This window comes from Macaca nemestrina, chromosome 9 (assembly GCF_043159975.1).
Source record: "Macaca nemestrina isolate mMacNem1 chromosome 9, mMacNem.hap1, whole genome shotgun sequence".
NCBI classification, from domain to species: Eukaryota; Metazoa; Chordata; class Mammalia; order Primates; family Cercopithecidae; genus Macaca; species Macaca nemestrina.
Window position 1 is genome coordinate 117651519 of NC_092133.1, and position 12476 is coordinate 117663994.

Here is a 12476-nt window from a genome sequence, read left to right on the forward strand (position 1 = left end):
CATTAATTTGGCCTGAATAATTATTGTAAAGCCAAAATGATCTAGCCAGGGCTAGATCATTGTTATAGCCCTGGCTTAGACCCAGTGCTGGCCCATGACAATATAAGGATCTTGCGCTCGAATGAACATCAACTTGTGCCTTCCTTCACTGAGAAAGTCTTGCAATGAAAAAATTATCAGCTGAGCCAAGTATCGTGCTTAGTTTGTGATGGTTTGTGATTGATAAGGGTTTGGCACAAACTCTATCTCATATGGATCACTAATAGTTTGCAGGTGGTAGCTAATCTTCAAACCACACTTGGAGTAATACTAATCTAAACTTAAATCCCTTCAGTCCTTCTAAAACTTAACACATTTTTTTTCATTGGAAAATGTTCTGGAGGGAACACCTTCATTATTTTTTAGTGTGACAAGGCCTGAAGTCAAAATGTTTCAAATATAATCTATCTTCTTAGCTGACCAAACTAAGGAATTGGAACTTTGGTGGTCCTTATTTCGCAGGAAGTTGTCAAGCCATTTTCCTCTCTAAATATAGGAATATCTAACTTCAGCTTCAGTTTTTTGTTTTTTGTTTTTTAAATTCTCTGGGTTTCCTACATAAATGCAACTCCTTTTTACTCTTTTGACCATTCTGGTAAGTGAGGAAGAGTGGGACTGTGTGCGTAGGTTATATTCCTCCATGAATGCAATGGCTCGATGAATTGAGAACAAAGTGGTCAGCCTGGGTACTGATTATAGAAATACAAATATTACCATGTTGGGGACATTAAGGTATAATCAGCTTCGGGATGCTTCTGGTGCATGGTGTGTACTGTGTGAATTGTGTGCTAATTTGCTTCAGCCATCTTTAAAAGCGTTAATATCACCACTCTGAAAATAAGCTGATCAAGTTAAAAAAAAAAAGAAAAGAAATTTCCTTCGTGTGTACCAGATGAAAAACATCCAAGGACATTTTAGTGGCCAGTCCCTACGGGATACTTACATCCACGTGCATCCAGATCTTATACTTTTTGCAAATGTCAGCGACAGCTAAGAGCGGATCAAATGCTCCATACACGGTGGTTCCAGCTGTGGCACTCACGAGGAAAGGAACAAATCCCTGTGCAAACGAGAAAGCCCCAAATCATGGGAAACAGAGTCAAGGGTTCTTTTAAAAAGCTGATTCGAAGCAATGGGAATTCTCTCCCTAACAGACTCGTCTGAATTTGGGGAAGCAGCAGAAGAGTTATGACAAATTGATGTTCACTCTCTGGAATCTGAGTTCTCTAGGCCATGCTGTTGGACCTGACTGTGTCTTATAAGAACAGGCATTTCGATTCTCAGAAGAAGCTGTAGTGAACCCAGAGGCTGTCAAGGGATGTCCCCGATACATGTATATATTCCCGGTAGACTTTCTGGCCCTTTTAACCCCCCTTTGCTCACTTTCAAGTGTTCCTTATTCACACCGAGGCCTCTGAACTTCATAAATCCCCTAGAGTGAGTGGGCAGGAGAATGAAGAGAAGTAGCTTTGACCAGCCCATTATTCCTATTTGTAAAATGCCCAGATAATTCATTTGGCATTTCAGCACGGAGGAGCTAAAATACTAAGCCATGACTTTTATCCATCTAACTAGTCCTCAGTCTCTCTGGCTGGGAAATTGAGGTTTGGATCCTCTTTTAAAAATAAATGAAAACTGATTGAAGTAACAGGCTGGAAGAAGGCAGCAGAATGCCACAGACAGGATCGCCATAGTCCCTCATTCCATAAGGACTCTGTCCTGTCTATAGAATGTGATGTTACAGTGTCAGTCTTTAGGTGGCAGCAAAGGTTTAATCTTGTAGTTGATGTTACTAGAAGTAGTTCTAGTACCTGCACAAGAACGAGGGAAACCTTCTCCTGCTGCCTGCACTTAGTAAACCAAAACCAAACGAATAAGGGCATATGAACGTAAATAATGATTTCTGAGTTCCTAATAATAAATGCATGTGTATGTTATTAAATCAGGAACTGTAGATTATATCTACCAAACGGTAAACAGAGAATTCTAGAAACAAATTCTCTGATTTGTGAGCCATTCCAGGTTGTAAATGACTTTCCAGAGCTTTGGGAATCTTGGCCAGGCATTCAAAACCTGTTACTTCTGAAAAGAGTTCTAAATTGCTTCTTGCAAAATAAGATGTCTGGAGAGCCAATGCTAACATCATGCACCTAGACAGGAAAAACTGGCCCCTTTTGAAGAACCGCACCAGAGTCCCTCACATACTACATTAGCATTCTGCTATTTCCTTGCCTCCGAAAATACTCTTTCAAATGTGTGTGTGTTTCATGCCAACCCTCAGTACCTAGGAAGACAAATGCTTTGGAAACTCTCACTGTATCTCTGTATATAATATTTATTCAGCAATTTAAACTTTTCTAAAGCAGAGCCTATAACCCAGAGAAATAAATAGTGACTGGATGCAGAATTCTACATTCTCATTAAACCTGGGAAATTGAGGTTTGGATCCTCTTTTAAAAATAAAACCAAAACACACTTTGTTCTCTGCTGGATGAAAATAGAAATATGGGCTGGATAAAGATCCCGGCAGAAACTTACTTTCTGTTTGGCTTCGAGAATCCTTCTTTCAAGATCAGATGGGATCATTTTCCCTCTGGAAGGAAAAAGAAATATAGATTTGCTTTGAATAATTTGCTTCATCATCTTTACAATGTAAGTGGCCGTAGGAGAGTAAAGTCCAACCCCAAACTGTTGAACAACTAGTTGACTGTTTCCAGGAAGGATGTATTTGGCCATGTTAGCAACCTCCAGAGAGCTATTTTGACTTAAAGAATGTTTCTCTGCCTCCCGTACCATGATTATTATAATAGTAAGCAAAGCAGTATCTGTGTTTTTGTTTTAGGAAAGAAGCATTTTTAGGGTTGAAAGGATGTTTGGAACGTGAGCCCATGAATTTTTGGCCTTCTTTATGCTTTTAGCACTTGGAATGTCATTAGGTAGCTCATCCAGATGTTTCAGAATGGATTTTCTCTTCCTGCTGTTTCAATGGTATGTGAAATTGCAGGTCGGTTTATTAAAATATTTGGAATAAAAAGGTTTTTCTGAACTCTCCTTTCATTGCCAAACATTTTGCTCCAAATCAGGCTTGTTTTAACTGAATTAAGAGGATGACTTAATAAGAAGGTTCTGTGCACAGCAGAGGGTCATGGTAATCGTTCTACGGAGAACAACATAATATGGTCAGGAGTCTGCAAAACGTGCCAGAAATGATGGTCACGCCTCATCCGGGCAGGTAAATGCATCCCTTAAAGCAGTGATTTCCAACCTGATCAGATCAGGCTGTACTAAAGCACCTTGCTCCTGCTCTGATATAAACAAAATGTTCAAATTTCTGAGAAAATGTGGGTATTATCTTTACCTTTTACATAAAGTTTAAAGCACATTAACTTGCCATAGTATTTTTGCAGGTAAACAAGAAAACTGAGAATGAGAACTCTTAGAAATTGTTTTTTGCAAATCTTGAATTTTACCCAAGTTTACCACAAGTTAAACACCTTTGCTTGGGAGAATTTTGGGTAGACTAGCTTGACAATCATTATTTGCTCATTAAATCATATCATACTTAACATTTTATTAAGTATAAGGCATTAAGATGGCACTGAGGAGTCAGAGATGAGGGTCCATTCGAATTGGAAGGGGCTCCAAGACATGCCTGATTCTAGTTGAACCTTCTCATTTTTCAAATAAGGCAACAGCCTGAGAGGAGAAGTGACTGCCCAAGATCAAATACCGGTAAAAGTCCAGGGAGTAACTAGAAATATCATCTAAGCTTCCAGAACAAACTCAAAGGTGCCAAACATATAGGAAATCTGTTTGGAAAGTTTGGATTATTTTAAGATAAGATAAATCTTTCAAGATCACAGCTGACTTTCACGAACCAGAGGTGTTATCCAAGCCTGCCGGGAAAACAGTAACGAACGTACAGTCTGTTTCTTTCCTGTATCAGCGAGATGTGGGCAGGAGGAGGGAGTAGGCTTGTCAAACCATCAACTCATGCACCTCTGGCAGATTGGAAAGAAATGGGGGTGGCTCTAGTCTCTCCTGGACACTCTGCCTTCCAAACCTGTATTTGTTTTGTTTACTTAGGACCCAGAGCCTGACATATGGCAGGTGGTAGATAAACATTTGTTGGAGGAATATGACTAGAAGGGAAAGTTTAACCTAAGGCTAGTAATATGTTTACCTTAATGTCTGACCAGATAGTGAATAGGGAGGCCTTGGGGGAGGAAACTTGCCATCTTTTTCTCTATTTTAGAATTGGCCGAATTACCTTAGAATGCTGGTTCTTAAAATGTAGTGAGCATAATAATCGCCCAAGTCCCTGTTTAAAATGCATGGCCCCATTCTTAGGGCTTTTGATTTAGTAGGTCAGCATAGGACCCCGGAATTAATTCATCCCACACATATTTATTGCGCACTTGCTGAGTTCCAAGCAGCATTGTAGGAACTGGGGTAGCAGGGTAAACGAGACAGCTTCTACTCTCCAGGGCTTCCATGCTATCAAGGGAGACAAATAAACTAATAAATAGACAAATATGCACAAGAATCTGCATGTTCATCAGTCACCCAGGTGATTCTGATGAAGGAAGACCTGGGTCCATATGTTAGGAAAAGCTGCTTGGGACATTTTAGCCTGGGAGGTATTTAAATAACTGTGTAACACACAAAGTACTGTTCATACGTGCCATGGTTTGGAGCCTTCATGGCTGCAAGGCAGTGAGCAGAAGGAGCTCCAGATGTAGCTTTGTCCATCCCCTGCCTGCCCATATGTTGTGGGGACAGAGACGACTGGGTGACAACCAGCAGATTGTCCCCTGCAGGTTAGAGGCTGTCGCGTCAGTCCTGGCCTTTCTGCACAAGCATCGCCTGGTGCCTGGGAGGCTTTGGATGGCGACTGTTCCATACTCTTTGTGTGGTCCAAAAGTATTTCTATAACGTAAGCGTATATCTTTAATAATTACACATCCAGCCTTTAAGCTTACAATTAAGTAGCCACTGATGCTTTATAACACTGCTCTCAGTTAGCTGTTAGTGTTAAGAAGGGACTGCTACTAAAGTCATGGCCATTGAAACAGACTGCTGCTTTGGACAAGGTGTTTTGCATTAAGATGCTTGGTTAGCAGTAGCCTTTAGGAAGTCGTATGACGCTGGCCAGGCGTGGTGGCTCGCGCCTGTAATCCCAGTAATTTGGGAGGCCAAGGCAGGCGGATCACGAAGTCAAGATATTGAGACCATCCTGGCCAACATGGTGAAACCTCGTCTCTACTAAAGATAGAAAAATTAGCTGGGCATGGTGGTGCACGCCTATAGTCCCAGCTACTTCGGGTGGCTGAGGCAGGAGAATTGCTTGAACCCGGGAGGCAGAGGTTGCAGTGAGCTGAGATCATGCTACTGCACTCCAGCCTGGGCGAGAGAGCGAGACTCCATCTCAAAAAAAAAAAAAAAAAAAAAAAGTCGTATGATGCTATAGGGTCAGATAATTCCCTTAAGTTGACTGGGCAAAATCCCAGGAAGAGTGACAGGTAGAACCACCAGCAGGAAAGATCTTCCCTTCGTGGGAAGAAGCAAAAAGATACAGAATGTATCTCGGACCATGGCCCCAGATTCATGCCTAACTCCCCATAGCTCCAAAGGAAAGAACTGATTATCTTACCAAAGAAAGCAGGTTACTGGAGAGTCTGTATTTCTAGGCAGGCTTGCAGATGGTCACATATGGGGTGCTTGAGTCACTAGTTGACCCTGTTCATTGGCCCTGCTGAAACTAGAGATACTACCAGCCTTTCCTAAGTGAGTAGGGCTTAGCTCTATTCCTAAAAACATGAGTGCAAAGAAGAAAGTATTCATACATCCTTCGTGTTAGAAATTGACTAAGGTTATATAATAGCAACACTACCAGCAGCAATGATAAATGACCAGTGTTAGAAGCAGTAACTGTGAGCCGGGCGCGGTGGCTCACGCCTGTAATCCCAGCACTTTGGGAGGCCGAGGCGGGCGGATCACAAGGTCAGGAGATCGAGACCACGGTGAAACCCCGTCTCTACTAAAAATACAAAAAATTAGCTGGGCGCGGTTGTGGGCGCCTGTAGTCCCAGCTACTCGGGAGGCTGAGGCAGGAGAATGGCGTGAACCCGGGAGGCGGAGCTTGCAGTGAGCTGAGATCGCGCCACTGCACTCCAGCCTGGGCGACAGAGCGAGACTCCGTCTCGGAAAAAAAAAAAAAAAAAAAAAAGAAGCAGTAACTGTGAGATCCCTGCTCCTCCTCTCGACCCTACGAGATAGTTATTTTGCACTTAGAGTGCAGATTAGGAAACTGAGGTTCAGAGAGGCAGTTGACTCTGGTTAAAAGCTTGAAATCTGGAGATGGAATAGTGGGTTCCTGCCACAGATCATATATGCTAACTGTGTGTACTTGAAGTATGAAGCTCTTCTTTTTACTCATTTATAAAATGATAATAGTATTTGTCTCAGATTTGTCTGAGGGTTAAATAAGATAGTAGGTATAAACAATATTAAGCAAACTCTGCCTAACATTTGGTGACCACTAGATGCCTGTTTGACAGTCTAACGTTGTTATGTTTTTATTAGCAGTAGTATTGTTATTGTTGTCATTGGCATTATGCGACTTGCAGAATGTCACACAGCTAGCAGGAGGCAGATTTCAAATCTAGAGCTGTCTGATAGCAAAACCTAGACTCTTGGCACTGTACAACTACCTTGACTTAACAAAAACATTTTTCAGGTTGAGTTCTAGGATTGTAATGACATATGCAAAATGTCCATGTGGTTTTCTGGAAGCCTCCTGAATTCAGTAGTCCAGTGACCCCAATTACTGCTATCAGCACTGGCTAGTAAATAATAAAAGCATGTAACCTCGTCTTAAAACATATTTGATGATGTTGTTCTACCTAGTGTAGCATCCAAATGCAATAGCAGTAACAAAAACCTACTAGTTGTTTGTTTATATTTGCTTTTTAAACTGGTCAGTGCTAGGCAAGACTATCCTATTAAGATAGCAAGGAGAGTTAATGGATGTAGGTGAATTTTCAAATTGCACAGACTGTGTAGTGACTAGAGAAATTGCAGAGACTCACTTGGGGAAAAAAACTGTTGAAGATGAATTGCAGAGAAGCAGCAAAAATTACCAGAGATTTCTCCTGGGGAAAAGAGCTCCCCGTGTCTTTACATAGCTGATACTAACATGGGTAGCCTGTCTTAGGAAAGGATCCTAAGATAAATAAACTAACAAAAGTCAAAACTGGCCATTTAAGAAGTACTTGTATTACAAAACCAAGCCCTTTGCAAAGAATTTTACCATAATTATAAATAGTGAACTTCCTATTTGCTATAAATAATGAATCCAAATACATAGTTGGATTTGGAAAAAGAACTTTAACTATAATGATCAATATTTTTCTCTTTTAAGATTTGTTTTCCAATGTGCACAATTGAATCACTTAGCATTATTGTCAAGTTATAAGAAAAGGATATTTTGGGTGATTTTTTGTGTATAATTCTAGTAATATTATTCTTTCCATTGACTTCCTCCAAAAGCATTTGCTTAGCACACATACTATGACTATACAACAATGCAAGTGACGTGCAACTGAGACTCCAGTCATGATATGGTAAGGAGATATTTTCTTTTGTCTATGAAACCTCCTTACTGCTGCCCTTGAAGGGTAGTATTAGAGCTGACAGGGAGGTATATGACGAGGGAAACTGTATGGGCAAGAAGGTGTGCTGACCACCTCACACCACTCCTCCTTCTCCCCAAACTACTGTCCCTCTTCCCTAAAAGTATCTGTAGAGAGACAGAAAAAAGGATTATGATAAAAGGTTCAAGTTACCATGTACCATTTATTTAGAGTAGCCAAACCATGCTTGGCTACTCTAAATAAATAACTTTGGAGTCCAAGAGGAAATCAAGATGGCAATTACAGAACATTAAAAATTAATGACATGAGAATAAAACTTATAAAAACATGAGAAGCATCCTAAATCATTCTCAGAGGAAAATGTATGCCCTGAGTGCTTCTGAAATTAAATAACAGAGAATAAAAATAACTAAATTGATTAATCGAAAAAGCTGGGGAAACAACAACAGTGTGGGCAGAAAGAAGAAATAATTTTTTTAGTGAATTAGAAAACTTAACAAAAAGTAAACGTAATAAATTCAAAAGATGGGACATTGAAAATATCAATAAATACACAAATATCTGATTAGTCCAATAAATAAAAGAGAGAAAATGTAACATTTGAAAGGAGAGAGATGTTATGAATAAAGAGATTTTAATATTTTTAAAGCATTCTATGTAAAGCTTTATAATAATCTTAAAGTTTTTGAGAAAATAAATAATTTTTCCCTCAGAAAGGTAAATTACAAGAATTGATTCAAGCATATAAAGAAATTTGGAAAAAAAACCCCAAAAACCTAATAACCAAGAAATAAGTGGGAGAAAAGTTGCCAAAAATCTGTCCCGGCCTCAAAATGCCAGGCCTGGATAGTACATTTTAACAAGTTTACTAATAACATACAATACTCTTTAAACTCTTATAGAGAAGACAAAAGAAAGCTGCAGAATGAATTTTCTGAAGCTAGATAATTCTGAAAGCAAAACTTGTCAGAGATAGCCCAGAGAAACCTACAGATACATCTTACAAATATAGCTACAATAATCCTAAATATAATATTGGAAAATATAATCCTGAAGGAAATTCAAGATTAGCATTGGATCAAGTGGGATTTGTTGCAAGAATGCAACGGTGTGTACTACTAGGAAATCCTTTTAGCACAACTCATCAATAGACCAAAGTTAGTCATCTAACCAAAGATGACCAAAGTTAGTCATCTTAACCAAAGATGACCAAAGTTAGTCATCTTAACCAAAGTTAATGTCATCTCAATTGATGTCTAAAAGGCATTTTATGAAAGTGAACATCCATTCCAGAAGAGAAGGAAGTGGGTGAGGAGAAGGAGAAAGAGAAGAGGGTGGGAAGAGAAGAGATGAAACAAAAGAATTCTTGGTAAATTAAGAAGACACTTTTTTTTTTTTTTTTTTTGAGACGGAGTCTCGCCTTGTCACCTATGCTGGAGTGCATTGGTTCCATCTTGGCTCACTGCAAGCTCTGCTTCCTGGGTTCACACAATTCTCTTGCCTCAGTCTCCCAAGCAGCTGGGACTATAGGTGCCCGCCACCACGCACGGCTAATTTTTTGTATTTTTAGTAGAGATGGGGTTTCACCGTGTTGGCCAGGATGGTCTCGATCTCCTGACCTGGTGATCCACCCGCCTCGGCCTCCCAAAGTGCTGGGATTACAGGCATGAGCCACTGTGCCTGGCCTAGAAGACACTTTCTTAACAAGATTAAAAAAAAATCTACTTCAAACCAAGAGTCAACATCATATCTAAATGCAAAAGCCTAAATACATTTCCACTAAATTCGGGACAAGAACATTCTTCTTAAGAGATAGAAAATTTGAATTGACCACTAATGAATAAGGGAATTGAATCAGTAATCAAAAATCTCCCATCAAAGAAAAGCCCAGGACCTAATAGCTTCACTGGATAGTTCCTCCAAGATCAGGAGCAAGATAAGGATGCTCACTCTTGCCACTTCTATCCAACTTAGTATTGGAAGTCCTAGCCAGAGCAATTGGGTATGAAAAAGAAGTAAAAGGCATTCAAATCAGAAAAGAATAAGCTATTGTCTCTGTTTTTAGATGATGTAATCTTATATAGAGAAAACCAAAAACTTCACCAGAAAGTTGTCAGAACTATAAATGAATTCAGTAAAATTCCAAGATATGAAAATTAACACACAAAAATCAGTTGTGCTACCATACACTAGAAAAAAACTATCCAGAAAAGAAATCAAATTTCATTTACATGCCATCAAAAAGAATAAAATACTTAGAAATAAATTTAACCATAAAGGTGAGAGATCAATACAATGAGACTATAAAACATTGATGAAAGAAATTGTTGAAACACACAAATAAATGGAAAGATATCTTACGCTGATGAACTGGAAGAGTCAATATTGTCAAAATGTCTATACTACCCAAAGCTATCTACAGATTCAATTGAAATACCTGTCAAAATTTCAATGGCATTTTTCACAGAAATAGAAAAAACAATCTCAAAAATTCATATGGAAACACAACCATGAACAGCTAAAGTAATCTTGAAAAAGGAGAACAAAGCTGGAGACATCATGCTTCTTGATCTCAAATTATATTACAAAGCTATGTAATAAAAACAGTATGCACTGGAATAAAAACAGATACACAGACCAATGGAACAAAGAGAAAACCCAGAAATAAACCTAGGCACAAGTGGTCAACTAATCATCAGCAAAGGTGCCATATATACACAATGGGGAAAGAACAATCTTTTTGATAAATAGTGCCAGGAGAATTGGATATCCACATGAAACAAATTAAAATTCGATCGTTATGTTACACCATACACAAAAATCAACTCAAAATGGATTGAGGACTTACCTAAGACCTGAAACTGTTACTAGAAGAAAACATAGGGGAAAACTTCCATGACATTGGTCTTGGCAATGACTTTTTGGATGTGATACCAACAGCAGAGGCAATAAAAGCAAAAAGAAACAAGTATGACTATACAAAACTAAAGTTTCTGCACAGTAAAGGAAACAGTTAACAAAATGAAAAGGCACCCCATGGAATGGGAGTAAATATTTGCAACCTTATATCAGATAAAAGGTTATATCCAAAACATATAAGGACCTCATACAACTCAATAGCAAAAACTCCCAAATAACCTAATTTAAAAATAGACAAAGAATATGAATAGACCTGTTTCCAAAGAAGACATATGTATATAAAAAGGTGCTAATCACTAATCATGACTAATTTTCAGGGAAATGCAAATCAAAACCACAACGAGATATCACCTAACATTTGTTAAGATGACTATTATAAAAAAGTCAAAAGATAACAAGTGTGGAGAGGACACAGAGAAAAGAGAACCCTTATACGTTGGTGTAGCCCTTATAGAAAACAGCATGAAAGTTCCTCAAGGAAAAAAAAAAAAAACAAACAAAAAACCCAGAAATTCCATATAATCCAGAAATCCCAGTTCTGGGTATGTATCCAAAGGAAATAAAATCACTGTCTCAAAGAAAAAAACACACTTCCATGTTCACTGCAGCATTACTCACAATAGCCAAGATTTAGAAACAACCTATGTGTCTGTCAACAGGTAAACAGATAAAGAAAAAATACAATAAATATATAAATGGAATATTATTCAGTTATGAAAAAGAACTGTCACATGACAGGTTCTGTCATGTGACAACATGGATGAAACTGGAGGACATCATGCTAAGTAAAATAAGCCAGACACAGAAAGACAAATAGTGCATGATGTCATTTATATATACAGAATCTAAAAAAGTCAAACTCATACAAATAGTAGATGGGTGATTAACAGGGTTTGAAGGTATTGGAACACCATTTGGCCAAAAAGAAAGAAAGGAAGGAAGGAAGAAATGAAGGAAGGAAGGAAGGAAGGAAGGAAGAAGAAAATATTACATACTTACCAAACACCATAGACCAAAATAAATTTCAGTTAAATCAACTATTTAAATAATAACACAAAGTTTCTAGGGGAAAACAAATGAATATTAACATGTTCTAAGAATGGAAAACATTTTCTAAAGACATTAAAGGTAAAAAGTAATTGATGATCACTTTGACTACTATAAATTGAAACATTTTAAAAAATACAACAAATTAAATCAAAAAGCAGATGACACATTTTAGAAAACATTTGCAACACACAGGACAAAAGAGAGCTTTGTTTTCTTTTTCTTTTCGGACTATAACTGATAAGTATAAAGTACTCAACTTTGCAAGGATAAATGCTTGAGGGGATGGATACCCTATTCTCCATGACTTGCTTATTTCACGTTGCATGCCTGTGTCTGTCAAAACATCTCATGTACCCCATAAACATATATACCAACTATGACCCACAAAAATAAAACAAATACTCAGGTTTGCTAATTATCAAAATGTAAATGAAAACATGAATAATAAAAAAGCTCCATCCATCAGATTGACACACATCACTTAAGGTTTTAATTCCTAGCATGAGTGAGGACATAGTGGGTAGGCACCCCTTTGTAGTACTGTGGGAGTGTAAACTGGCTGAGTCTTTTCTGAAGGCAACATGACAGCAAGTATCATAACTCAGCATAGACACAGTCCTGGGCTCAGAAATTCTACATCTGGGAAGTTTTTTTGGTTTCTTTTTTGGTTTTGTTTTTGAGATGGAATCTTGCTCTGTCGCCCACGCTGGAGTGCAGTGGCGCGATCTTGGCTCACTGCAACCTTCACCTGTGGGGTTCAAGTGATTCTCCTGCCTCAGCCTCCCGAGTAGCCGGGAATAAGCCATGTGCCAT

The 12476-nt window shown here is 38.5% G+C and overlaps 1 protein-coding gene across 2 annotated transcripts in view; it reads right to left on the bottom strand.

The window, feature by feature from the left end:
* The window catches only part of LOC105480007 (glutamate decarboxylase 2), an 87148-nt gene that overhangs the window by 31604 nt on the left and 43068 nt on the right, over window positions 1-12476 (bottom strand). For both annotated transcript variants that reach the window (XM_011738419.3, XM_011738420.3), the window contains 2 exons: window positions 2578-2632; window positions 983-1099 (listed from right to left, as the gene is read on the bottom strand). In XM_011738419.3, the coding sequence (XP_011736721.1) occupies window positions 983-1099; window positions 2578-2632 (172 nt within the window). The remainder of the gene's footprint in view (window positions 1-982; window positions 1100-2577; window positions 2633-12476) is intronic.